General features: G+C 39.2%; 1 protein-coding gene across 3 annotated transcripts; it reads left to right on the forward strand.

The window, feature by feature from the left end:
- The first annotated feature begins 1,771 nt into the window (after positions 1 to 1,771).
- LOC131591894 (nucleosome assembly protein 1-like 1) lies at positions 1,772 to 27,830 on the forward strand. 3 transcript variants are annotated; one of them, XM_058863003.1, is made up of 15 exons: positions 1,773 to 1,998; positions 16,106 to 16,140; positions 16,798 to 16,886; positions 17,977 to 18,079; positions 19,099 to 19,240; positions 19,693 to 19,773; positions 20,016 to 20,141; positions 20,641 to 20,712; positions 21,338 to 21,477; positions 22,406 to 22,551; positions 22,637 to 22,656; positions 23,564 to 23,686; positions 24,902 to 24,934; positions 25,350 to 25,400; positions 27,107 to 27,830. In XM_058863003.1, the coding sequence occupies exons 2-15, from the start codon at positions 16,124 to 16,126 to the stop codon at positions 27,140 to 27,142; spliced, it is 1,179 nt and encodes a 392-aa protein (XP_058718986.1). In that variant the 5' UTR covers positions 1,773 to 1,998; positions 16,106 to 16,123; the 3' UTR covers positions 27,143 to 27,830. The 3 variants fall into 3 exon arrangements, with proteins under 3 accessions (XP_058718987.1, XP_058718986.1, XP_058718985.1); XM_058863002.1 differs by having other exon boundaries at positions 1,774 to 1,998; positions 20,013 to 20,141; XM_058863004.1 differs by lacking the exon at positions 25,350 to 25,400 and having other exon boundaries at positions 1,772 to 1,998; positions 20,013 to 20,141.
- Positions 27,831 to 27,949: the final 119 nt, after the last annotated feature.

The following is a 27,949-nucleotide window of genomic DNA, read 5'->3' on the forward strand; positions in this document are numbered from 1 at the left end:
ACATTGTGTCTTAGGTTGCAATGCAAGATGTAAAAACACGTATTCTATTACCATCTGTTAAAACCAGCTGTGGCAGTGTTCTTTATCTCTTCCACAACCCATCGTCCCTCCACGAGGATCTCTTCTGTTCATGGGCCATTGAGTCTCACAGCATGACTGATAAAATTACATCATCCCACTGGGAGAGGTTCCACCCTGGGGAGGAGCCAAGCATTCCTACCTGGATAGAATCTGAGACTTGGAACACCGCAGCTAGCCTTGTTCCACTGGATTCCCAGAGGAAAACCAGACCATTCTACATCACTACTGGACCTTCAGAGGAAAACTACACCCTTCTACAGGATTACTGTTTCAAGAGAACCATGTCTGTCACTCCAGGAGGGCTTCAGCCACCATTTAATCAGAATGCTACCAACACCCTGACCAGCAGGGTGTCAGGTTGTATTCTGACTCTGTCAGTGGTTTTTGTACTACTGCACTTTATTTTAATTTTCTTATTAAGTTGTAGGGTTTTATTTATACATACTAGTAAAGAACTGTTATTCCTACTCCCATATCTTTGCCTGAGAGCCCTTTAATTTCAAAATTATAATAATTTGGAGGGAGGGGGTTTACATTTTTCATTTCAAGGGAGGCTCCTGTCTTCCTTAGCAAACACTTGTCCTTTCAAATCAAGACACGCTGGAACAAAGCTGGTGTGGCACCATACAGAATAGAATCCTTTATAGTTTCCTTGTTCTTAATATAGAATGTGTTGCAGATACTTGGCAGATCCACCGTGTTTTCTTCTTCTTTTGCTTTCTGTTGTCATTTCCATTATTTAAATAGATACATTTAGGCTGCAGATTGCTTAGACAAGTAGATGGAAGAATTTGGTAAATTCCAAAGAATACCCATTAAGTATTTGGCAATACATCCTGAGCAAACAGCTCTTGTGCCATCACACCATGCGTCTGACCATCCCACCTAATTATATTTGGGATCATTAGCTCATTCCAGCCAAGGGGAGCTAGAAGTCTCGAAGACATTTAAATTTCCTTAAGTTTAGTGTAGATCACAGGTGTCTTCTCCAAGTGTGCTCCATGCTATTGCTCAAGACCATGAGCATGGGAGAGAAACCCTAGAAAGAAATCCGTTTTAGGAACGACTTTGTTTGAAGCTTAAAGTCAGGCATGACAGGCATTTGCAGGAAACCAAGTCTCTGGCAGGCAAATACGACAAGCCAAAATAGGAGGGTTGAAGCTGTTGCTGCCTCTGGCTGTTCACCCCAGCCAAAGCAGAAATTGTCGAAACTCCGATGAACCACCACGATGTTCAGCTTCGTCTTTCAAGGTAAGCTAGTACTGACTGTGGTTTTGTGGTACCTGTGGCCCGTGTGAATAGAGTTTACCTGCCCGAGTAACTTCTGTTTACGCTCAGGTGCCTTCAGAAACCCCCGAGTTCGGGCTTGAGGCAGCACCGAAGCAGTCGGGGTAGCATCACACCGGGGCTGGCGGCCGGGTCCGCCCTCGCGCCCTCCTGCCGGGGCAGCGCCCGGCGGCTTGGGGCTGAGGGGGCGAGGGGTACGCTCCCCTGGGCGCGCGGGCGGGCGGTACGGGAGCGGGCAGGCGTCCCGAGGGGGTGACAAGGGCTCGCGTCCCGGGGGGGTGACACGGGCTCGAGTCCCGGGGCGGTGACACGGGCTCGAGTCCCGGGGCGGTGACACGGGCTCGCGTCCGGGGGTGGAATCGGGGGTGGCACCGGGGGCGGCCCCGCGCGCGCCGCCGCTCGGGCCCAACCGCCCTCGGCCAACGGCCGGCGCGCGCTCCCGGGGCGGGCGGGCGGCGCGAGGGCGCGCGCACGCGTTGCCAAGAGACGCGGGCGGCGGGGGAGGGGGGTTACGTGGTGACGTTAATTCTATATGAGCGCGAGCGGCGGGAGCGCGGGTCCTTTCACCGCCGGCCGCGCGGCGCCTCCGCCTCGCTGCTCCTGAGTCACCGCCGCCCGCGGGCCGCGCAGGTACTGCCGGAGCGCGGCCGCCGCCGCCGCCGCCCCGGGCCGGGGGTGTGGGGGGCACGGGGGGCGGGCGGGGGGCGCCGGGCCCCCGCTCCTTCGCGGGGAGGCCGTGGATGCCGGCCCGGCCTAGCGGGGCCCCGCGGCTGGCGGGACGCGGGGGGCCGGCGGTGCTCGTGCCACACCGAGTACCCCCACCCCCGCGCGGCCCGTGGGGCGGCGGCGCCGCTGCTCGCCCCCGGGCCCGCAGCGGGCAGCGCTGCTCGCCGCCTCCCGAGCGTCCCTCCGCCGCGCCCCGCGGAGCGCCCGGGCCGCGCTAGGCCGGGGCCCGTGGCGTGGCCGGCGCTGGGGGGAGGCGGGTGGGCCCCGCAACACGTGGGCGCCCGAGCGGGGCCGCGCCCGGCGCGGCCGGGGAGCGGGAGGGTGGCGGGGCCGGAAAGCGGCGCGGGGAGGAGCGGGTGAGTGTCCGGCCGGGCGCGGGGAGGGCGCGGGAGGGGCTCGGAGCCGGTCCGGTGCGGGGGCCCGCGCGGTGTGTGCACACATGGGGAGCGGCGGATGGCAGCGCGCCGTGGCCTTGTGCCGCCTCCCGCGCCTTCTTCCCGCTCCCGTGCGGAGCCGCGGCGCGGGTGTGTTGTGCTGTGCTGCTGGCAGGGGGACCCAGAGATTCGGGCAGGAGACGGGCAGCTCCCGCGCCCTGCCTTAGGGTAAAGTGGTGTCCGGGGGTTCAACATGTCGCTTCTCCGGGTGCCTCTTAGCTGGTATCACCCAAATTAGTGGCCCCAAGGAAGACTGAGAAACTACCTGGAAGATTTTGTAACTACAAGTGGAAGTACTACCTTGTGTTCAGCGTTTATCTAGATCTATATTACGTGTAAAGCATACTCTGTTCCGTATTGAATGTTTAGGGGTCTTATACTGCCAATACTTATGAGGCTTTCAATATTGAATAAAAAACCTACCTCATTTGCTTGCAGAAAAAAAACACAAACCTTTTTTCAAGCAACTGGTGTAGTAATGCTACAGCAGCACCTTCCACAGTTTATCTCCAAGCTCGGTGCAGTTAGGTATATGTTTGATGCTCTGTTAAGATACACTTAACATTTCATGTTGTAACTCATTTGTGGAGGGTAAGAGAAGTGGGCACGGTGTCTGCAAGATATGACAAATACTCTTCTGTGCTCAGCCCCTCTTGGGATTTTAACATCTGCTGGTAGATGCTACATTAATCAGGCAGGAGATAGTGCCTGATAATTTTAATTACAGTCATAACATGAAACTTGAGAGAATACTTAAGGCCTAAGGCTGTGAACTGCTGAAGGTGGTTTTTGACGAAAACGTTAGTAGCTTTTTAGCAACCTTCCTGCTGTGCCCATTTTAAAATGGTACTCTTTAAAGAATGAGAGAGGCACTGTACTTTGAAGCAGGCTGAGAGGTTTCCAGAAATTATATTAATCTCTAGTGGGACGATAGCATTTAAAATATACATACATGTAAATTTAAGTGACTTGCATGCTTCTGTATCAGACAAAAGTTGAGGCCTCTCAGGCTTTGGGTACCTGACACACTGATTAAGTGCTTAGAACAGACCACTGACACCTGAGCTTGTGTGTGTGTGTCCCACTTAGTCCTGTGAGAGTGATACATATTAGCAGTCTTACTGCCCTCCACTTTTTCTGTGCTTTGTGACAAATCTTGGATATAATGAACTCTTGGTTTCTGAGGACAGAGTATTGTAAAATGTTGGTCCTGTGCACAGATGGTAGATTGGTGTTTTTCAAACTCCTGGTCTTTCTCTGACTTTGACAAGACTAGGAGGTGAGTGTTGGAAGCATGCAGAAGTACCGTGCTGCATCTGTGCTGCCAGCCTGGTGTTGCAAGAAGCGCCGAAAGTGCCAGATCTGCTGCAGCGCTGTCTGTTTACATATACACAGTAATGCTCCCACCATCATTGTGCATCATCTAGCCCCTGCCTTGCTCAGAAACCAGTCCTGGAAGCAGGTGGGGGACTTGTTATGGTGACATGCTTACTGAACACTCTGGAAAGGGGTGTTGTGGTTTTTTTCTTAGCTTTGAGCATGTGTGCACAAGCGAAACTGAAACCAAGGCGCTGTGGGTATGGTGTTACGAACCTTTGTTAACAGAGTTTTCACAACCCTGAGTGAGACCTGGATCTTCCAGGCTGAGGCCATGACCTCTAATACAGAACTCTACATCTATGTGGAAACTTTGGCTTACTCTCTACATTTGATAAAAACCTGTTTATTCACTAGACTTCTAAAAGTTAAAGCTCTTGTAACACAAAGAGCTTGACTCATCATGGCAGAAATTGTATTTCTTCAGGGAGTAAAATAGCTTGAAGATATTAATTTCAATAGTGAAAAAATCTTAGGGGGGAATAAGTCAAGAATATTCTGTTTTGAATTTTGGTTCAATCCTTTGGTGAAAGCCAGTTTATTCCAGTAGAACAACAGGTATAATGAACATGTCTCTGGTATCTTCACCTTTTTGCTAATGTAGTTGTAATGCAGTTCATCTTCAGGTTGTTGTGCAACACCTGCAAACATGGCATATCTCTAACTAAGGGTCTGACTCTAAAGGAAACTGTAGGAATTGGATAGGTTACAGAGGATGGAGATGCAGGTGTTCTTTCAATGCCTGTTTATTTTTCTGCATCTGTATATACATTCAGTGGAACTTCAGCTCTGTGATTTTCCATGTGCTGGAGTGCTTTGGTATTTGTGGGGTACTAATAGCCATTTACACAGAAGACAGAACTTTGCAGACAGAAACAAGACTTTTAATGCTGGTTTTATTTTAGTACAGCTGAAGGGTCTTCTCCACTGGTCTGGGAAACTGCATTCCATTGAGCTTCTCCTTAGAGAAGTGGGTACTAAATGATGGAGTGGAACTTCATAGTATGTGTTTAATCCAAGGAAGGGTTGTGATGATGGGTTTAATGCTTATAGGTCAGCTTTCATTTGTAAATAACATAGTGTTCAAAAGTGATTATAATTAAAGCTAATTCAATCTATCTGTTTCTCACTCAGCTCAGAGGTTAGTGCATTTTCTCATCACCCAATGTTGTTAATCTGGAGAGCAGGTCTGGTGTCATAATGTATTTGTCTAGAAAACCAGACATGCCCGGAAGGCATCACAGAAGTTGCTTGGGGATTCATTTGATGACCTTCTGAAAAATTAAGCTATTCAGAAGCAACGTGTGAGGGCTTTGAGGGCTTCCTACACTAAATGATTCTGTTATTTTCTGAATCAGCAAAGTAAATGCAGAAGGAAAAATCCTAATTAGTGATGTGGGCTTGTGTATTTAGTCATAACTTTTGACCTTAAGTTTACCAGGACCATATATTGCAGATTAAAACTAAAGTTGCATTACAAAGAAAAAAAAAATTTGCTAATTTACCTTTGATACTCTAGAATTGCTTAAAGATATAAATAATGTAAGATATGAAGGAACTTGTATTTTCCCAAAAGATTAATCTTTTAAATGAACTACTTGTCAAAGGTTAAGCTGCACATCTTTCCTAGATGGAAAGCTGTTTAGATTTTAGTACAGGAATATAGAGATGCATTTGAGGGCTGTGTGCTTAAATGTACATCTGCACAGATGTGATTTGCAATGGTGATATCTCAGTTTAAATCTTAGCTTGCTATAATGTATAGACAGTTTCCTCATCAACTGTTTCACCTGGTCTTTGAGGACTACAGAACAAAGTACTACCAGTTTCTTGGTAGGTTTTTGTGTTCAAAAGGTGAAAGCAAATTTTAGATACAAAAATTGTGTGGTTTGGATATACCTGTAGCTTTGAATGTAATGACAATTGTACATTTATTCTTTAAAAAACTATCACTACCACCACCCAAATATCAAACAATGAAGAAACCTTCACCCAAAACACGAGAGATACTAGAATGAGCCAAGTATTGGAGATTCTTTTTAAGATACTTAACTAAGAAGGTGCCTGAAATCTGGAATGAACAAACCCCTAGACTTCTAAGACCCAGGTTTGAAACATAAGTGCTTGTTATCTTTTCTGACCATCTGCACTGTGGCTGATTCAATCCACTACTTTATTTAGGTATTGTTTATTATGCAGTGTTTCAAAGTAAGCAGAAGCAGTTCTTTCAGATTTCTTGTGGGATGACTTACCCATGAGGGAAAGTTTTGGTTTAGTTCAGGCCCTAGTTAAAAACCTGACATTTTGAAAAGTCGAGTTGAGGAACACAGGGAGGGTACATGAAAAAAAAATAGCTCCTATTGAAACCAAGTTTCAATCAGTTCTTTTAATGTATGTAATTTTTTGTCATTTCTTGTTGCTCTCCTCTCAAATATTATTAATATAAAATGTGAACTGCTTCTGTTCAGGTATTCATGTTGCTGAGTCCTTAGCTGAGCTAGTTCCTCTCTTCAGTGTTGAGCAGTGAATATAGTATTTTCATTAAGGATACATTGCTGAAGTGCACATGATCATATTTTGTATTGTGTGTTTTAGTCACCATTCATTTCAGATCTTGCCACTTCTGCATGTTGAGTAGAAGTCTTCAGTGGGCTGCATGCCATTATATATGTCTTTACATAGCAGGTTTTTGACCTTTTGAATTCTAAAGTAGTTGGAATTGCATCTTTTTATTTGTTACTTTAGAATTCAATACTATTTATTTTTCCTCACTTGGGTCAGCCTTTTATGCAGTTGTTAATTCGTGATACTGCCGTTTTGGAAATTACTCATCTTTGAATGTTTAGGTGTAAGCTGGTATGGTGCTTTGTGCTGTTTATTGTGTGTGCAAGGTGGCTTTTTCGAAACATGCTTGCTATGTTGTAACTGGTGAGATCTTCATGACACAGCCTCTTAATTCTTTTACCACCATCTTCAGTGTTTTGGAGGTATCACTACTGGTGCCAAAGGCAAGACTGAGTGAAATTTACACGAGACTATTTCTGAAGACAACTTTGTAAACAGTGCTCAAGTTCGATGGTTCAAGTTTTCTATAGCCCTACTACATGTCTGCAATTGCTTTTTAAACAGCACCTGTGTTCATTTGAAGGTGACTGGCTGAAACCATAACCATGGCATTTTTCTGTTGGGTCTTTAGTGGCAGTTGTAACATCTCATCTCAACAGCCTCCAAAATGTGTTAAAGTTGTGGTTGTATTCTGTTTTTGTAGTGCACACTAACTTTTTAGTTGAAAACTGGGTGTTTTAAAGTTGGTAGTTTAGTAGTGGCCTGGTTTCCATGGAAAAAATACTGATCAGAAGCTAACAAAGAAGTTGCTAAATACATTTTAGGAATTTCAGTAGCTTCTTGGTTAGTAAATGAATTTAAAATTGCATTCCAGATGTTCTACCAAAAAGTGCACTTCTGAAACCTGTACATATTTTTCAGTGTTTTTTAACTTTCTTTTCACGTAAGGATGCTTAGAAGTTTTTGAAGTCAAATTGGATAAAAACTTGAATGCTTCAGCCTGTGAGGTTTTGCAGATAGCAACATAATTGCCAATACGGTTGTGTTTGATTGTGGTGATCTTGGCAGCCAATTAATGCTCTTTCCCATTGTTTGATGTTGTGGCATTCACAAGTTGTTTTTTAGTTTTTTTTAAGCTGTTATGAGTGTACCCTGCTACCTGAAGAACTTTGTTAAAACACAATTATTTTTTTATTACTTTGCCACTTTTTAACAAACTCAGTACTTGTACTGACATGAACTGTATTGAGAAAGACTGTCTTGGGAAATTTCAAAAATTTCTTTATACATAAAGACTTTGATTTCAACCCTCTAGGATGGCTGCTGTTCTTCCCATTATCCATGATGGAAAGTAAAAGCATAAAAACCTATACTGATTAGCTTGTTTAAAAAACAAAACAAAACAAAAAAAACCCTTGTTAATTTTTTCCAGGCTTGGATTTAAACTTGTTACTTTTCTAATAATGAAAGATTGTTCTATGTAGAAATTGTTAAGTTTTCTGATACAGAATCTTGGCATTCAGAACAAAGGCAACATTGCGTGCTAATTACTCTATTTTTAGAACATGATCACGGAGCTCAGGTCAGTAGCATAGACAAGCATGCAGATATAATTTTGTCGTGATTTTAATTTGTGATTTTGTAGTTGATCTCCTTGGTATGGAGGCTCTTTTCTGCTGAAAGAGTAAACAGAGACTATACAAAATGGAGTAAAAATACTACGAAGAGAAGAGTTCAATATTTGTTGATTGAATACTCATTTCCTGATTGAAAAATCAGTTCAGGGGAAAGCTTAGAATGGGTTTCCACATGAACGAAAACAAATACTGCAGTTACTAATAGCTGAGTAATAATATTACTTATATATATTATCTCTCTGATTTGTTTTGCAGAATTAGACTTTTCCCCATCAACTGGCATTCTCATACAAGTGTAGAACACTTTTAGGTTGAAATGTGGAAAATGTGTTTTCATGCTGTAACATGTATACTTGTATTGTTCAGAGGTCTGCAAGCACTCATGAAATAGTTGCATTGGCAAATGGCTGAAGTTGATGCTTTTACCTCAGGAGTTATTAGGGAGTGCAAAAAATACCACTTGAAGGGGAGAGAGCAGTTTCAATTGTATTGTGTTACTTGGTGTTCAGCATTATCATGTTTTAGTGTTCTTTTGTTCTCTACAGCCAGATTCTGTATTCTGCTGTATTACTGTAAGCAAGATGTAGCAGTACAGTTTCACAGTAACTTCAAACTTGCTTTACCCTTTTCCTGAGTTGTTCTGAAAGGTACTAGCCTGTGACAGGCTGTCTCTTGACCCTGCTGTTACTATTGTAACTGAAGATTTTACACTGTACAAAGAAATGCTTTGAACATTTTTTAACTTTGCTGTCATTTAGACGTTGATGAAACGAAGGCGGTATGGGGTTATGCATAGCTAAGGAAGAACTACAATAAACTTTTCCAGCAGGGTTTACTTTTTCTGATTTGAAGATCACTCAGAAGAGAAACTGGGTGTCCCCTTTATGAAAGGAATGTATCTCACGTGGTGATATGACTGCTTCCCATCTTGGATATATAAGCTCATGTATGTAGCTAGAAGTTCTGAGTGTGTTTCGTGGAACACTGCTTTTTGTCTGAATTTCTTGTCCTTTTCTGCTTTGTCAGTTCACCTTACTTCAGCTTCTGCTAAGGATTCCCATATATTGCCATGCCAGTTAGCATTTCTGCTGTTAACTGTGCATGTCTTTTCCCATGGTGGATGAGTTTGTGCTAGCAAAGTAAGTTGTGTCAAAATGAAGGGATTTGAGTTACTGCAAGGGTCCAGTGTCACTTTTCTGTTACTGTATTGAGACACCCGGATTCCTTGCTTCCACTGACCACTAGCTCCTTAATCCCTTTATGCAGAACTTAATAGCTTTTATATTAGTATTGTGTTCTTTATTATATCATACTCCTGTTTTCTGTGCTTGTATTTGGGCAGACAGTTTTAATTATCGATTATAGATTTGAAAATTTAAATAAATGTTGTCAATTTTTGTTCCTACTTTAACAGTTAGAAATATTTTGTTAACAGAATTGCTTTGAGGCACTAATAAAGGAATTTTCTCTAGAGAGTTCAGTGGTGATAATGTCTTTCATCACATAGATGTGGTATCTTGATGTTCTAGCACTGCACTACTCTGCTCATTTGATTGAGATTGAGGTTTTGTTTTTTGGACCTTCAGCTTTGCTAAGAAGGCATTTTTTTTTTCCCTAAGATGAATGATATAATCTGTTTAACATGTTTATCTGTTGTGTTAATCATGGAAACATAGAATTGTTTAGGTTGAAAAGGCCTCCTCTAAGATTGGGTCCAGCTGTTAATTCAGCACTGCTGTGTTCACTGCTGTGTTCTCTGCTTAACCGGGTCCCCAAGTGCCACATCAACACATCTTTTGAGTTCTTCCAGGGGTGATGATTGCAACACTTCCCTAGGCTACTTGTTTCAATGCTTGGCAACATTTTCAATGAAGAAAGTTTTCCTAATACCCAATCTGAACATGCCCTGGCGTAACTTGAGGCCGATTCTTCTCATCCTGTCCCTGTCGCTTGTTAACCTGGGAGAAGAGACCACTCCCCACCCAGCTAAAGTCTCCTTTTGGGTTGTAGTAGGGAATGATGAGGGCTCCCCTCAGGATGAAAACAGATACAATATCCCCTTGTTTGATGCTAGTGGTAATAGATGCATGAATTTGGTCTCACAAGTAAAAAGGAAACACTCTGTCTTCTGCTTTTTTCCCCCCTTTAAAATGGTATTTTAACCAATACGTTATTCAATTGCTTCTTTTTGAAGAAGAGCTAAATGTTCTCCTAATTCCTACAGAACTGTATGATCTTTTCTCTCATAACAATTTTCCTACCCAGCGATTGCTACCATAGCTTCTGCTAACACATTTGGAATGAGTGATGCGTTTTTTGGGTTGTAGTACCAAGACATTTGAAGTGTGAAACTATATACCATGTACCATGCACTTTTTAAGCAGTTCACTCAGTTCTCACAGAATTGTTTAGGTTGGAAAAGACCTTTAAGATCACTATGCAGAGCATCTGAGCTCTTTAAAGTTACCAACTTCTGTTAGAGGTTTTGAGCAAACTACCTCAGACAATTACTTGGAACGTCTGCAGTCAGAGTGTTTTCTAATGGATCTCTACACTATTTTAATTTTTGTTTTCTGTATTTAATGATGAATATGTAAAGAGAAATCTTACAAGTTGTTCTAGGCAAGAACATTGCACTGAATGTATCGCTCTTGAGTTTCCCAGTCTTTGGTGGGAGTTGAACTTGTGTGATGTCATTTGTCTGACACCTTTGGTTTCTGCACACATTGCAAATAGTTTACCAGACTTAATCCTGATGATTTTTTAAATACAACTAGCTGTCTGCCAGGCAGACCTCTCTTTCCTTCACTGACATCTGACTTAGTCCACCACTTAGTTTGTTACCTTATGTTGTAGCTTCTGAGTCCCACATAGGGCTCATTTTTTGGAAGTATTTTCTGTTAAAGTATTGCTTTCAGTTGCTCAAGGCTTGTCAGGGATAGGAAGAGGATGATATGCTATTCTGTGGACAAGCTGACTTGTATTTGTAGTGCTCTCACTGACTTCTGAGGAAATCAGTTTGGACAAAAGAATAGTTTCTTTTAAAAATGTGACATAATAAGGCTTGGCTGTAGTTTGGGTCTGATAGACTTAAATAAACCATTTGTGACTCCTAAACAACTTGAAAAATTTCTTTTAATTTGTAAAGGTAATTGTGTGAGCAATTTGTCTAGAGAAGGAGAAGAGGTGTTTCCTGAGGGGGAGGGTATGGGTACTCTTTGTGGCATGGTGTGCTCAGAGATGCTGAACATCTGAGATGTACTGTCAGCTTGCCAGCCTTGAGGCTTGTGCAAAAATGCAGTTGTTTTGCTGGAGGAACTGTGTCTCAGGAATGTTTCGCTGCCTCAGCTGTCTTGTAGTTCACCTCGCTGGGACCCATCTTCCTGAGGGTGAGCGGATGTCCGGGTAATCTAATAGCGGTGTGCTTACTTGGGACGTAAAGCTGATCTGAAAAAGAAAAGGCTTCTCAACAAAGCCTGCATCCTAGCTGTAACATGGCTGGTGCCTCTGTGCAAATTCAGATTAGTTTCTGGGTGGATAAAGGAAAGATCAGGAAGTGCTGAACATTTAAGAGTGTATTTCTATCTTCACTTATGCAAAATCACTTAGTGAGGAAATGATAACCCTTGAAAACTGAAAGCTCACTAATGACTAACTTGAGGATGAACACATGAATGTTCTGCATGTATCAAACTCCATTTCTTGGGAAACATGACAGTTTAACAAGACCAAGTGTCCTTTAAGCCTAATTAAAATAGCAAAATGTCACAGCTTTGATAAGTTTCAAATTTTAGTTGATTTTTGCTAATTTTTAGTAATTCTGTAGGATTCAAAACTGAGGGTAAGCTGGTGCTGGATTAAGTCTTCTAACATTTCCATTTTGATAGAGAACATGTTTTCTTGTGATGGCAGGCAGGCTTAAGGTACCTGTATGAAAGAGGTTTTAAATTTGAACCTTTAGGAAACTTGCAGTATAGCTTGCTTTTCTGTATTTTTCCTTTTTTTTTTTTTTTTGTAGCACAAACTTCCTACACATTCTCTTTCAAGCCTTGAAAAGATAACTGTTGCTTTTCTTCTGCATATTTTTACAATGAGCAGCAAAACATTTTAAGTGAAGCCTGTGGGCAGCTACAGCTATAGTCACCTGTATTTGACCATAATGCAGTCTGTTGCATTCAAACCGTCAGTGGCTGTAGCAGTTCAAGTAATAGGGAAATAAAATATTTTACTAGTAAGGTTTTCTGCATGCTGGCTTTATACAGGGATGTCGACTACCCTTTATTTGTGCTCATAAGTGTCTTCATGCAGTCAGGAGGCCCAGATTCCAAGCAGTATGTTAGTCCAAAACAATCACCTAGACAGTGAGGCCTGAAGTAATACACCAGATGTATCCATGTTTGTTATAATCCTGCATTGATAACTGGTGAACTGGTATCTCCCTGGCATTACTTCAGGGAGTGACACTAGTGATTTTGTTGCTCACATGCCAAGATGCAGCTGCTGTTGATGAACCTAAATGCACCTATGAGTGAGAACTGGGAAGAACAGCTGTGTCTTATGGAAGGCGGAGTGATATGAGTTCTATATTTGAATATTTAGTGTTGGGGAGATACTGCAGTGATGTATTCTAATGGTATTTGTTGATTGTAGTATACAGTGTATTTGAAACTCTGAAGACTAGACCAGGACCTTGAGCTGGGTATTGAGCAGAGATAGTGGAGGTTGTTTGCCCTTAAGGAATGCATTTTCTCAGTGCTTTTCTGCAGTGTTTTTGTTTCTGTTTGGGTTGGTTTTTTTGGTTTGGTTTTTTTTTTCACCAGTAGAGCTGTGTTTGCAGAGAAGCTTATGGTTATTTAAGTAAATGACAGTAAACAAAATGTGATGCAACTACATCTTTTTCATGCTAGTGGGTTGCACAGATTAGCTTAAATGTCTGCCAGCATAGTTTTCTTGGCAGTGCCTTTGTAGTCTCCTTACTCAAGAACAGTTGTCTAGAGCTGGCAGATAATTGTCATGACAGACACTAGTATCTTCTCAGTTTGCAGAAGAACTCTTCCAACTGTGTATATTCTGATACTGAGCTGTGTAAAAAGGTGGAGGGAAGATTAAAGGATGGGACATGAAAAAGGCTGCGGCAAGGAGAACAGGAAAAATTGGATGAGGGAGAGAAATACACTAGAGGGATGCTCTGAACTTGACAGCTGCTTTATACAGTCTATTTTAATTAAAAAAAAAAAATCTTTGAAGAATGTTATTCAAAGTCATTGAGTAAACTGGGCCATAATTTGAAAACATACAGTGCTTGCATGGATTGTTTAAGAGCCAAAAAACAGAGGGAGATAACTGCCCGTTGCAGTAAGGAGAGAGAGGCAGACCCTGGAGTCCCACGGGGTGGTGCAGTGAGATGAATGCCTTTAGCATGGTCAGAAGTGATCTCGGAAAGAGGATGAACAGTGAAAGAATGGATGAAAGTTCGAGATGACAAGTAGGTGAAAACAAGGAAATTCAGAGGTGAAAACAAGGGCCCAGTGAGGAATTCAGTAATGCAAGACTGCTGGTGAAACTTCTGCTACACAGTTGCATTGTATAGAAAAATCTTAGATCTGATCTCTGAGCTGAATATTGCAACTCAGAAGCTTGAGTGATATCGTCAGCTTGCCTGCATGGTTTTGAGGAAAATGAGGACTAGCTTCTGAAATAAAAAAACTGTTATGACATTGTCAAATACCTGCACTTCTGAGCCAGTGTTTTTTTCTGAATGTAATAGAAAGCCAGAATTGTTTCTGGGGGAATTCTTACTGTATCATTGCTTTTTTTCCAAGGCATTGGAAATGTTGGAGATGGGCTGGATGCTTCTTAAAAGTTTTTAGGCATAGTTTGTTTATAGCCAATCTTATCTTCATTTAGGAAAAAAGTGTTTAAATGAGCTGTGGAGGTTGGTCTCTTTCAGAAAACCTCTAAGGTGTTTCAGCTGCTGTTTCATCTAGCCCACTGACTTGGAGAGACCACAGGGTTTGTGCTGTCACACAGTGTGGTCACACTGTTGAAAGAACTACCTTTTATTTAATGGAAATTGAAGCTTTTTTTGATAGGGAGAACAGAGAAAGGAAATGCTGGTCTCTACAAGAAGCATCACTGTGTTGCATATGCAGAAAAATTATGAAAAGCGGGTGAGCTGTGCATCTTGTGTTCTTTTGCACAGCAATGCTGTCAGTCTCCTTGAAATGGTCCTGCATTAAAAAAAAAAGTTAAGAGGAAGTGTGTGAGGAAAAAGTTACCTATTTTTCATGGATACAGTGTTGTGTACATCAAAAATAATGCTGTTACATTGCTCAAGTAAAACAGGGACCTCTGAGAGTTGTAATTGTAGCATGCTTTCAGTTTCTGTAGGTCTTCAGTCCATGCTATCTTTGAGAATGGTATTCAAAGGAGAGTCTTTGGAATTGTTATAGGGAATTGTTACACTTGTAAAACTGAAATGACGAGACAAGCAAATACAATCTGAATGAGTTAAGGATATTGCTGCAATTCTTCTTACTGAATTGTTAGATGTTCTTTGGTTTATAGCACTGCTGTCTTCTATTTATTAGCAAATACTGTATAATTTTTCTGAAATAGATGGACAAGTACTTGGTTCTCAGGTGTTTCTACATATTAGGGAATTGAATCTTTTTGATTATGTTCTAGATCTTTATTTAGCACCATAAAATTGTGGTCCTAAGTGAGGACATCAGATACTTCCTTTCCATGTAATTGTTGGGAAGTAGTTATGGTACCAGAAAAAATATATTTAGATTATATTAACATAAAATGTCGGTGTTTAGTTTTGAAGTTTAGATTCTAACATGTTTCTTCATATTGACTGTTAATATCCTGATCTTACTGGGATTGTGTTTTTGTGCTACACTTTGGACAGATCAAATGCAGTTTTCACTTTTTCTGGAAAACATTCATCCAACAATTTGCTAAAATTACTATTGAAGGCATTGTAAGGAGTTGAAATTCCTGAAGGAAACTTGAATTTGTTTAGCTTACAGGACAGCAGGTAAAATGGAGACTCTAAAGCATTGGTTTCCTTGCTTTCTTGGCCAACAGATTATTCCTGGTAGTTGGAGCTTGCTGAATTACTGGCAGATGGTAGTAACGGGACAGTGTTTTCTTGTGCATGGTATTGTCTTAGACTCCAAGTTATCTAAAACATCTTTTTTGAGACTAGACTCCCAAGTACTGTTTTGCTGGTAGAAAATGTAACTCATTTTATAATACGTTTGAGAACATAGGTTCTCCATGGTATGCAAGATTTGCATAGTCCCAATATTAAATGTTCCTAGTTACTGTATATGGAATATGTTTATTATTTTACTGAGAGATTTAAGAAATTTATGACCATTCAGAACATGAGAATTATTCATGTTGAATGGCCTGGAACCAATGATTTTGTGAAATGTTGTAATATTGTGGATATTCTGAGGAACTACTTGGATTGGTTTTGCAAAGTTGGGACTGAAAGTAAAGCCACAAAAAGGCCTCTTCATTCTTAAACTGATTTAGTTGTAAGTATGCTCTGTCTTCAATCATATGCTGGAAATGAGTAAGCAGTTACCAGCACCCTTTTTGCTTCAGTTTTTCTCAGGTTATATTCCAATTTTATATTTAGGACTAATTTTCAGTCAGTGATATTGGTACAGTCCTAAGATCCAAAACTCAACATGGCATTTTGCTGGTACTTGGTACTTTTAATTTACGTGAGTAGATCTAGAGGTTCTCAACAAGAACAAAGTTTTTCAGTATTTCTGTATGTTTTAGACTGAGAGCTCAAAATGTTCAAGGGAGATGTGCCACTCTTCAGACTGTAATATGTATTTATCATGTTTCATAAAGTTGACATGGTTTGTGTTTCTTTTAGTATTATGGCATGTGACCACAGAGTTTGTAACTGAAGTCTAGTACTGCATTTCTTATGTGTTGTTTGTTTTTTTTTTTTTTCTTTCCCTCTAGTGTTTGAAATCTAGCAGAATGGCAGACATAGACAAGTAAGTAACATTTGTACCTTAATGAGGCTCTTAAGTGTGTCCTGTGCTGTACTTGATGTGGCTGGGCTCTTCAGTTACTGGATAGGCAAGGTCTAGATACTGACCTTGAGCACTGTGGCAAGGCCTGAGGTTTATAGCATGTGGAAGAAAAACTTATGTTGCTAATGATAAATGGGTTTGTGATCTTAATTATAAGTAAATATAAAAGTGGAAGAAGGCACAAGTCAACTTCCTATGTTAGTTGGAATTCTGGAGGGGAAAAACAGGGTTTTTCCTGTAGGGTTTTTTCTATACTTTTAGTGCTCTTATTTTGTGGTGTTTGAAGTATAGTTTAGGTGATCCTTCCCACAGTTCTCAAGGCCTGCACATCTTAAGAAAGATATGTGGAGCAGAAGGAGGTTTTGACTGGTTGATAAGAACAGGAAATGAAGGAATTATTTTTACAAAAGGAAACTTTGTAATTCTGTGAGTTTGCTAATTCTTTAAACTGTTCTGGGATTGTCAAAAGTGAAACTTCTGTGAAGACAAATTTGGCTTTGTTTGGCTTTTAAGACTTGTTTGTCATAGATCAAAAGATGCAACATAATCTCTAGCTTGAGCTAAGCTCGTATTTTATAAAATTAACTTCTTGATGCTGTTATTGAATATTTCTAATAGCAAAGAACAGTCTGAACTTGATCAGCAGGATATGGAAGATGTTGAAGAAGTAGAAGAGGAAGAAACTGGTGAAGATGCCAACAGCAAAGGTAATGTTGAAACCAAGAATTTCTAAACCTCTAAGCATATGTACTTTCTAGTTAGTGTGTTAAAAATATTTAATGCAAAAAATAATAGGAAATGATAAAACAATTTAAGATGTACAATTGTATTTAAGTTCTGAAGCAAGGACTTTTTTTCAAATTGTGTGATTTTTATTAGTTGTCTGTAGTTACTCATTTTAGGCATGGTTAATGCAAGGTTCAGGCAGTGCTGACCACATGTATAATTGGAAAAGACGGATATGTGACTGGACTATTTCAAAACTGGAAACAGTTAAAAACTCCACAAATGTAAAGCTTTGGGTATAAAAATTATTGTGCATATACATGTCATGTGTATCTCTTACTTCTTAATTAGTTGTTCAGTAATTTGCTGATCAATTGACACAACAAATCCTGCTTAGTCTTGCCACTGTTGAAGTTACTAAATCCTTTTTTATTCCCCCCTCCACAAAAAACACAAGCACATACCAAAATACTTGTTTTGTCAGTGCTGAACGGTCTTACTCATGCTTTTTATTTCAAGTGTGGGGCACAGATGGAATCCAAAGAGCAATTAGCAAAAAGAGAAATAACTAATAATCTCTGCAATAAAATTACTTGGACTGTTGATAGTGCCACATTACATGTTTTCTTGAACAGAAGAATTACAGTAAAATAGAACATTTTGCTCAAGATGTTATGCTTTGCTAATCTGTTGGAAGAAGTATTTTCAAAACTGGATTGCAGAGTTTTGGGGAGCACATTCATTAGCTGAAGTAATTAAATGGCATACAGTAACTAAATGGTATGTATTTAAGTGTCCCACAGGAATGTAGAGATGAATAATTTGTATTTTCAGTCATTTTCCAGCTAATATAGGTGAGAATGAGAGGGGAATACTGTAGGAATCCTGGAGGGAAATTGGATTTTATAAATCGGAAACAAATTTTGGTAGTAGGGAAACTTGACACAGTTTTAAACAGTTCTTCTGCATCTGTCATTCTTGCTTATCTAATTTTTTAATGCACAATTCTTTCTTACAAGATTGGTCCAAAAGATGCACTTTGTGCTTACATAACTTTCTTTATTAATTTAGCTCGGCAGTTGACTGTGCAGATGATGCAGAATCCTCAGATCCTTGCAGCCCTTCAGGAAAGACTTGATGGTCTGGTAGGAACATCTGCAGGATATATAGAAAGGTACAGCATTTGTTTAGCTTTAGCAGTGTTAAAATGGTTCTTTTGCTTTCTGAATGGTGTTGTCTATGGTATTAGTAGTCATAAACCACTGTGCTGCTCAGATAGCAGAAAAATTAATATAGTCTGTCTGTAGTGCATCTCAGAATGGAAGAGATGTTATTTAGGTTTCATGAAGAAAAGAATGCTGATATTTACAGTGGTTGATGTTTTCCTCTGCAGTTACAGTATGGCACACTTTGTAGGATACTTTTCTGCTCCTTGGAATCTCTTTTGTAGCTTTGCCTTGTCATGAAACATCAGTTATTTAAACTATAGCCAGTTACTTGAAGGCCTGATGCCTCTAATACAGTCTCTTTATTCTGTTTGTAGCAATACTTCATGTGGTTTTTTCATGTATCAAAACTTGCTATAGATTCTTGCCAAAATTTTCCTTCGTTGATCTTCATTTATGAGGCATGTGGTAATTGCTTTCCTTTTACACATTTGTAGTACAGTGGCTCATTTAGCAAACCAGTTCTGGCTCACTTGGGTCAGACAGTGTGTTTGAAAGCGCTACCAGCTGCTGCGCTCAGTGAAACAAAGCAGCAAATTTTGAAGATTAAATTTCTTAACAAAGAATAACTCAATTTTCTTGAACTTCTTCATAAAACCAAGCAAACTAATGGTGAGATCGCTCTTAATTGTATTCAGTACTATGATTTTACTTTGTTACTTATTGATAATGTAGAACTTGTTTTTAGGATGAAGATTTATTGCACATGTTTCTTTCATGATTTACCCAGGTGTTTGGAATACTCTAGTTCTAACTGTGGTTGAGCCTCAGTTTAAGAGATTGTGCTAAGGATTTCAATCTTGTTGGTGAAGTTGGTTGCAGCTTTTATTTAAACTTTCTGAAGCTTAAAATAGTGTAAAATGTGTTGCAGTACAAGTTGGTTAACTTGCAAAGGGTCTGTTTAAGGAGAGATCAATATGTGTTTAAAATGCAGTGTTAGTAACAGTTCTGTCACTGAATTTTTCAGCTTGCCTAAAGTTGTTAAAAGACGTGTGAATGCTCTCAAGAACCTTCAAGTTCAGTGTGCACAGATAGAAGCAAAGTTCTATGAGGAAGTGCATGAGCTGGAAAGAAAGTATGCTGCTCTCTATCAGCCCTTATTTGACAAGGTAATGCTACTTTGATTTGTACCTTAAAGCTTCATCTAAAATACAAGGGAATATAAAAACCAGAAAACTTACTCATGCTCTGAATTTCTTTGGTCTCAAATGTGCCCCTTCAAATCGATTGATACAATTTTGCCATCCCAAGTGAATGTCAACTAAGATTGAGAGCGAAAAGTTGAGTCTGTTCTGTAGTTACCAAAATGCCTTCAGTATATCAGACCTCATTTTAATTGATGTCAGGTGATACTGTAACTTTTTTGGGACTTTGGCGTTTATTTTAGTGTGTTGAAAACCTCCTAACTGCTGAATCTATGCGCTAGAGCCAGAAGAAAAGGTTTTGATAAGTAGTTAATGTATTACTAGTTGTGTAATTTAGGGTTAGGAATTTATTGTTTAGGGCGTTGCTGATTGCAATGACTAGGAAATTTGAAAATATTTTTGGTTTAATCTTCCAGCGAAGTGAAATCATCAATGCCATTTATGAACCCACAGAGGAAGAATGTGAATGGAAAGCAGATGCTGATGAAGAAATTTCAGTGAGTATCTTAATTGGTTCTCTTCAGTATCACAAGCTTTAGCATGAAACAAGATTCAATAAGCTGAAGTTTAAAAAAAAAAAAGGTTTGTAATAATTACTGTTAATAATGGTGCTAATTATTAAAGATTGCTTAAAGCATCCACATGACACTTAATCATACTGGTATCAGCAAAGAATTGATGAACCTTATGGGCACTCTTAAAATTAAGGAACCCAAATATTTTTATTTTTCTCAAGGAGGAGATGAAAGAGAAAGCTAAGCTCGAGGAAGAAAAAAAAGATGAAGAAAAAGAAGACCCTAAAGGAATCCCTGAGTTTTGGCTGACAGTATTCAAGAATGTGGACTTACTCAGTGATATGGTTCAGGTAGGTGGTGGTCTAGCCTTGTTTAAAGTTGCATTGATAATTAATCCAAGTGTCTTTGAGAAAGCAGTGGAAACACTGAAATGCTTGATATGTCTGTTGGGGAGCAATAATGGAACTGTTACTTGGATGTCGTTTGGTAACTTCTCAAGTGAGAGTAGAGAGCACTGAAATACCTCCCGGCTGTTGTATTTTCTGAACCTATTCTACAATATTAGTAAATTTGACACACTTAATAGAAGTGTGTGTGAAAAGTGTATTAGACATTGCTAAGAACTGAATGTGGTGTTCGTGTGGGTTTTGGTTGTGTACTGTATTGGGGGCTCTGTACACAGCCATTGTTGCCATCTGCTGGTCATGTTCATGGAAATATTTCAGTGTTGTAACAAGGCTTTTTTCTACAGAAAACTTGTTCTAAACATGACTTTTTATCTCTGCGAGGCCTTAAATCTGTTTATAATTGAATGTTATGAAAATTAAATACATTGTGTTTTCTCTACAGGAACATGATGAACCTATCCTGAAATACTTAAAAGATATAAAAGTGACATTTTCAGAAGTTGGACAGCCTATGGTTAGTTTGACTTATTAATAAATAAGATTACTGTTGTGTTATCTTAAGAATTATTTGAGTTTTAGCAACGTGGTTTGTGATAGCCAGTTTTCTTGTGGAAATCATGAGAAAATACACAGCTGCTGCTTCTGAAAAAGCAGTACAAGGCCTAGTGCTAGTCTTGCATCGCCCTGTGAATGAATGTTTACTAAATTTAACCTTCAGTTTCTGATGAGATTTGCCTTAATATCTGATCAGTTAAGTCTCACCATTGCATTTTGATACCTTTGGGTACCCTTTGTGTAACTGCTGTAATTTCAGACATTTCCCTGGCAGAAATCAGACAGTTTTCTAAGTTCTCATATTTTTAAATTTAGAAATTCTCCCTATACATTAGTACCCGGAAAGCTGTGTGCTGGGAGATATGTCATTGTTGCAAGCAGTATAATAACTAGAAAGTGCAAGATCAGGTAAATGAAAAGATTTGAAGATTTATTGTACAACTTGGGTAGCAAATTCTAGAGTAAGTTATGGATGTATTGGAGAAAGATGTATTCTGTTGCATGTGTATTGTTGGGATTTAGGTGTTAATAAGTGAAAGGTGTTTGTGAATAACTAAAATTACTGTTCTGCAATTCTTTTTAAGAGTTTCACATTAGAATTTCATTTCGAACCAAATGACTACTTCACAAATGAAGTGTTGACAAAGACGTATAGAATGAGGTCAGAGCCAGATGATTCTGATCCCTTTTCCTTTGATGGACCAGAAATCATGGGTTGTACAGGGTAAGTGATAATAGATAGCTTTAAGGGGATATAACAGTTTTTTCCTTATTGTCCAGTCACTTAACATATTTTGCAAAGTCCTGGAACATTTAGTTTTAAGTGCTTGGGTACCTTTGATTAAACTGTTTTGTCTTCCCCAGTTTGGACTGATTTGAAAATCATGAATCTTGGCAAAGTTTGGTGTGAGATGCCACTGCCTCTGTAAAAATTATTTAACTCCTAATCCTTATTTTCTCTTTTAGCTAAGACAGCCCCCTCTTGTCCCAAAGCAACTCATTCCATTTCTTTGAGTCTGTAATAGAATCTAATCAGTAACTTCTGCAAATGCAGTTAGTTTTGCTGATGGGACTTGTTCATTTATGTGTCACTAGAATGATTTGACTGTTAGAGAAGCTGTAGGCATGATCCTGCTCTGTAAGCAGGATAGAGTTAAAAAAAAACCAAAAAACAAATGTAACACAAGAAGACAAAACCCTCCAAACTCAAAATCAGCCAAAAACGATATCCTTGCTTGATGCATTGTTTTAAGGACTTACTGGTTATGATAGATGTGGTGAACTTTGGCATATTATTAATATGCCCAAATACGACATTACTTTATAGTGGATGGGTGGCTCAAAAAATGGTGCAATACTAGTTGTTGATAGAAAACTAGGCAGTACTTGGTAGCTAATGAAAATTAGCATTTTAGAGATTGAGTTGAGAAGGAAAAACTTCTGGATGGAAATAACCTGAAAATGAACCTGTTATTCTTGTTCTCAACCTATAAACTAATGAAAAGATAGCACTGAATAAATACTGTCTTTCTTCCCTGTGTCTCTCGCAGTTGTGATAGTCTCAGTAGATACTTGCAAACAGGGGGAATGGTTTTAAGCTGCAGGTGGTTGTAGTTTTTTTTAGTGTTATTTGTTTATTGTTGACTCTTTAGTTGCCAAATAGACTGGAAAAAAGGAAAGAATGTTACTTTGAAAACCATTAAGAAGAAACAAAAACATAAGGGCCGTGGAACAGTCAGGACTGTGACGAAAACTGTTTCAAATGACTCATTCTTCAACTTCTTTAGTCCTCCTGAAGGTAAGCTGAGCACTAGTTTAATTGTATTAAGTTTTAATGCAAAATATATCTCACTCACTTGTTTCTTCTGTTCTTTTTTCTACAGTTCCTGAAAGTGGAGACCTGGTAAGTTGGCTTATTTTAAAAATTAGGTGTTTATGAAATTTTAGAGTTTTTTAAATAGCCTCAGCTTTGACTGCTCCTGTCATTAACTGAGAATACTTATGAAGACTAGTGTGTATTAGTTTTCTTTTTCAGGAGTGTTTGAGTTGGATGGTAGCATTTAGTATAGTCAGTTTTAACAGTTTATGCTTCCTGAAAGCTACCTTGTGAATTCTTAACAGTTGTAGAAATGTAGTGATCTACATTATTAGTCTACGTCCCTCCCTTCAGGAGAATCTTTCTTGAAATTATTTTATCTACTGGCTGAATATATCCAGTTTGTGGTTTATTCTCTTAAAAATTTCTCAAGCTAACTCTCAGAGAAAGTAATGAAACAAGAATAGAAAACTGCAAGAGCCTGCTTTTCTTTGTGGTCACTATGATAATAAGCCATGTTTTTCTAAGGAGAAAAACTACCAAAAATACTTTACAGTAGGGAATATATTATGCAGTTTGAGTGAGAAATATGAAATTAAAGCTTCCAGAAGCATGCTGTAATCAGAAATAGGTTGTAAAATCTTTCATGTGATAGGCTTACCTGGCTATTGTTCAGTTCTTTAAGAGTATTGTGCATATGAACTGAAAGTCTATGGGAGATATTAAATAATCTTTATACTTGGAACAGAAGAAATTCCAGAATTGTATATAATTAGGTTTACTGAAGCAGCAGCTCCTCACTGTATAATGTAGGTGGGCTGTTGAAATTGTCAAACTTGGCCCCTCAGTTTCAGTTCTGTAAAGCAGCTCCTGGAATAAAGAAAATCAATGATGGGATTCGTGTAAATCTGGCTACATCAAAATCCATGTAGCTTGTGTGTATATGCCAAAAGTAGTCACCTTACAGTTTAGGAAATAATATTGTTTTATGCAGGATGATGATTCCGAGGCAATCCTTGCTGCAGACTTTGAAATAGGTCATTTCTTGCGTGAACGTATAGTCCCCCGGTCAGTATTGTACTTCACTGGAGAAGCTATTGAAGATGATGATGATGACGTAAGTATGTTTTTTCAGAGTACTAAAAGCCTTGAAATAATGCTGTTTAAAGACCTTAGGTAATTTCTTAAATTGTTATCTTTAGAATGGGGTGTACCAGCATTAGTTGCAACAGAGCTTTCTAGATTGTTCAGGAAAGAGCAACATAAAAATCATATTTGAAGTGGTGACTTCAGAGTTTAGTGGCAAAAGCAGTGGTAGAAGCTGATCATCTAGAGAATATTATAGTAGCATTTTGTGTATAAGGCATTCCTAGAGAAGTGTACTCAATACTTTGTGGAACTGTAATGAGCTGCCAGAGAACAAATAAGACTGTTTATCTAGCTGCTCAGCCTGTTCTTTGTGCTTAGAGTGATATTAGGCTGTGAAGTTTCAGGCGATTCAAGCTGCATGCTTTCAAAAGTAGTCTCTTACTAAAAAAGCTAGATAAGCACATTCAAAGCATGCCAAAATAATCAAAGGAAGTCCTGCAGGAGCTTACGTGTTTTAAAACAGCTAAGCTTGAAATTGACAAACCATGAAGCCTCAGAACTTTATACAAGTGTAAAAAATTTTTCTTTCGCTGCCTCCACTCAAACAAGGACTGTTTGACTGTTAAGATGGCTTAGATACATCCTGTCTTAAAAAGAATTTTTAGAGTATAAACTGTTGGCTCTTGTTGCAAAGGCTTGGCCGGGCCTGTGGAGAAGGGAGGTACTGACAGGACGGGTTGCCTTGGGCTCCACTGTCCCCTGCCGTGCCCAAGTGGTACCGCAGTGTAATCAGCTTGTCCCGCAGGGGCTGTGTAGAACAGGCACCGTCTGCTCTGCCAGAGCTCACCAGGGGGAGTTGAACATTTTGCTGATGCAAAAACTGTTTTTAAATCTGACAGACACAGGAGCTTCTGGGTTCAAATTGAACGAGAGTAGGTTAATATTAGGTATTAGGAAGAATTTCCTAATAATTACCTAATGTGAGGGTTGTTAGACACTGGAACAGGTTGTGGATGTCCCATCCCTGAAGATACTCAAGGTCAGGTTGAAGAGTCTGAGCAACCTGGTCTAGTGGAAGGTTTCCCTGCCCATGGCAGAGTGGTTGGAGCTAGATGATCCTCAAGGGCCATTCCAGCCCAAACCATACTATGATTCTCTTAAGATGGCAATATGGTGTAGTCTCTGATATCTATTTGAGCTATAAATGGCTACATTTATTTATTTATTTATTTTCCTCTTCTAGTATGATGAGGAAGGTGAAGAGGCAGATGATGAGGTAAGATGACAGATGCCCTTGATTCAAATAGTTTCCCTGTTGTAGTTTATCTGGAATAAGAGTTCTTTCAGTTTTTGAGTGCTCTGGACACTAAGTTTAAGAATTACTGCAGAAATAAGATAGAATATTGTTTTGTGGATCTCAGGTGAATAATAAACAAAACAACAAAACAAACAACCAGCAAGACAGCAACAACAAAAAACCCAAACCAAGCTAAGACAACCCTTAAGGTATCTTAAAAATTAAGCTGCCATTGATGTCAAAAGATATGCTTTATGGAGGATAAACTTATTACGATATGTATAACATAAGGTGGTAATGTATTTCTGAGTACAATTTAATCTTAATTTTCCTGAAGATGGCTCAGGAAGCTGAATGTGGATAAGCTAGAGAAATATTAAGTGTTTTCTTTCAGGAGGGAGAAGAAGAAGCAGATGAAGAAAATGATCCTGATTATGACCCAAAAGTAAGGAATTAAAATAAATGTTTAAAGTTTGTGTATGTGTACAGACATTTAAAGTTTTATGTATGTTGAATCTTGATTTTAGTTGAAATATTAAGCCAATAGTTCCTATGGGTGAGCATGTTTTGTTTTGAGGCTGTTTCAGGCCTTATTCTGACAGACTAGAATTGGTAGAGAAACTTTAACAAAATTCTTTCTCCAGGAGTCATTTTGTAAAAGTAACTTTTGGCTTTGAGCACTGAGGTTAGTCAGGCTTGGTTTTCTATAAACTTGTCTTGCACCAAATTGCTGCCTAATGATGAAAATTGCAGAATGGTTGTAAGGACATGGAGAGAACTGTGTCATTCAGCTTCAGTTTTTGGGAACTTGCTACAAGCTGGCTCTGGCACAGCAGAACACAAAACAGGTTCTTTCATGCTAGGTAAATGGCAAGTCTTTCATTGTTTGAGGTAGCAGAAGTCAAGGTTCAGGAATGCATCTACAGCCAAGTCCTAAAATATGAACAGCCAGGAGCAACTGGGAGCTTTCTTATTCCGTGGGAAGTGAAAATCACTAATCAGGCTGGAAAAACAGTTGTGAGCCACTCAATTAATAGTTTTTTAATAGCTGAGGGAAAGGTACATCTGGCCACCTGAAAGCATTTGATGTGGTAGGTGAAAGTTGCAGTCATGAAGTCTGTGAAGTGCTTCAAAATGCCTGCTGTTAAAAGGGCTTGTAATTTCAAATGAGTGTTTTTTAGTACGAATGGTTTGAGCTACTATCAAAATAACTGTTAAGAAAATTACATAATCTTAGCATAGTACATAGGCTGGGTACACTCTTGTAGTCAAAATGTACAGTCTTGGTGATGTTTGATCTGCTATATTTTATTCAAATTGCTTCCTAGCCAAGAAAGTTTTGGAATCCAGATGAAACAGCTGCAACCTGGACTTACTTCCACCATTTCAGATAGCTTTTCTCAGTGAAACAGAACTGCGAAAGGGGCAAGACTGCTCAGTTTCAGAGAGCTGCTCAAAAGCTAGTGATAATAGTGGTGCTATAGTGTTGCAAGCTGATCTCAGGCTGTAAGTCAGCTGAGTGTATTAAAGCACCGTGGTCCTAGAATAGCTGTCCAGACCAAGGAAGGTAGTGGAGTAAAACCTGCAACTGAACTCTGCCCCCTCAATAACTTCCTTGAATTCCCATATTACTGTGACATATTACTGGCTGGCTGTTTCAAGAACAGAAGAAAATTCCCATGTTAAAATGTTTTAACAACTGGAATTTATTACAAAATATGCTTCCAGAGCATTAGGAACTGTGATTTGGCATTTCATTGCTTTGCTCTGCAGTCTCTTCTGGCCTAAGGCCATGCTCTTGTAACTGTTCGTAGCAAGTTTCTTTTGTCTCAAACTGTGAAGGTCTGCATGCTTCTTCTGAGCTGTTTGTTACTGCACATCACTATTCTCCTTTCTCCAGTTACAGTGTCTTTTAGAGTGCTTCACCACATATAGTTCTGAACAGGTTTTTGTTTTGGATTGTATCCTGATGTGCTCACAAAGCCAAAGTAAACGTAGTGTGGATATTACGTCCATTGTTACTAATGCTAGACAATTATTGCAAGGGAGAAGAACTTTGATATTGCAGCTTGAGAAAGCATGCTTAGCAATATTGATAGTTCTTCTAAAATACTGATTTCTGTAAACCGGTATTTCCTTTTTTCTCAACAGAAGGATCAAAACCCAGCAGAATGCAAGCAGCAGTGAAGCAGTGTGTCTGTGGCCTTGAGGATTACCTGCACTGTAATAGCCTAAAGACAACTATTAGTTACTTACAGCCTTATGTTTTGTATCTTGGTAGAATTAAGTAACCAATTTGTTAAAAAAAGAAATCAAACACTTAAGAACCAGTTTAAAATGTAGGTTCAATCTACCTAGCATTTTAACAGTATAATTTTCTGCCAATATGTAGAATGCAGTAAATGCCCTAAAGCATGAATGTTAATTCATTGCTACATAGTTTGGTTCTTGTGAAGTCTTTGTCATGTAGCTATTAGACTGCAGCTGTGAAGATGATCAGAACTGTTAACTGAGACCAATATTTGTTTAGAGAAAACTCTCTCCTGAAGAACCAACCAAAGTATTTTTTCAGCCCAGTAGTCTGAACGGGTTTAAGTCTGCTTGCACTAGCTGTGCCTTCATTACTTTGTTATAGAAATGGCAGTGACTTGTACTAACTAGGAGATGATGCATTTTGAATTTGACTACTTGAGAAGACTAGTATAACTTGTTTAATTTCCCAACAAGACCACATTAAACATTCATAACTGTCAGCTTGTTTATGCTATGGGTTTTGTATTTTATGTGACATAGTGATCTACAAAAGAAACCTAGTCATCATATTAAGGTTATTGTTTACCACAAGGGTTGTGAATAAAACCTAGTATTTTCAGAAGCTAGTCTTGTTTTATTACTTGTGTATCTGCATGTGTAAACTGGTAATGCATATCTTACATGCTGCAGTTCATGTTTTACTAGAAACAAAAACTGATAATTACTGAAAAGTAAATTATA

The sequence above is a fragment of the Poecile atricapillus genome, chromosome W, assembly GCF_030490865.1.
Source record: "Poecile atricapillus isolate bPoeAtr1 chromosome W, bPoeAtr1.hap1, whole genome shotgun sequence".
Classification (NCBI taxonomy): Eukaryota; Metazoa; Chordata; class Aves; order Passeriformes; family Paridae; genus Poecile; species Poecile atricapillus.

Coding starts and splice junctions, on each gene's coding strand:
- LOC131591894 (XM_058863002.1), top strand. Junction 19,241..19,692: donor ATCAGCCCTTATTTGACAAG/GTAATGCTACTT, acceptor TTAATCTTCCAG/CGAAGTGAAATCATCAATGC. Junction 20,142..20,640: donor TACTCAGTGATATGGTTCAG/GTAGGTGGTGGT, acceptor TTTTCTCTACAG/GAACATGATGAACCTATCCT.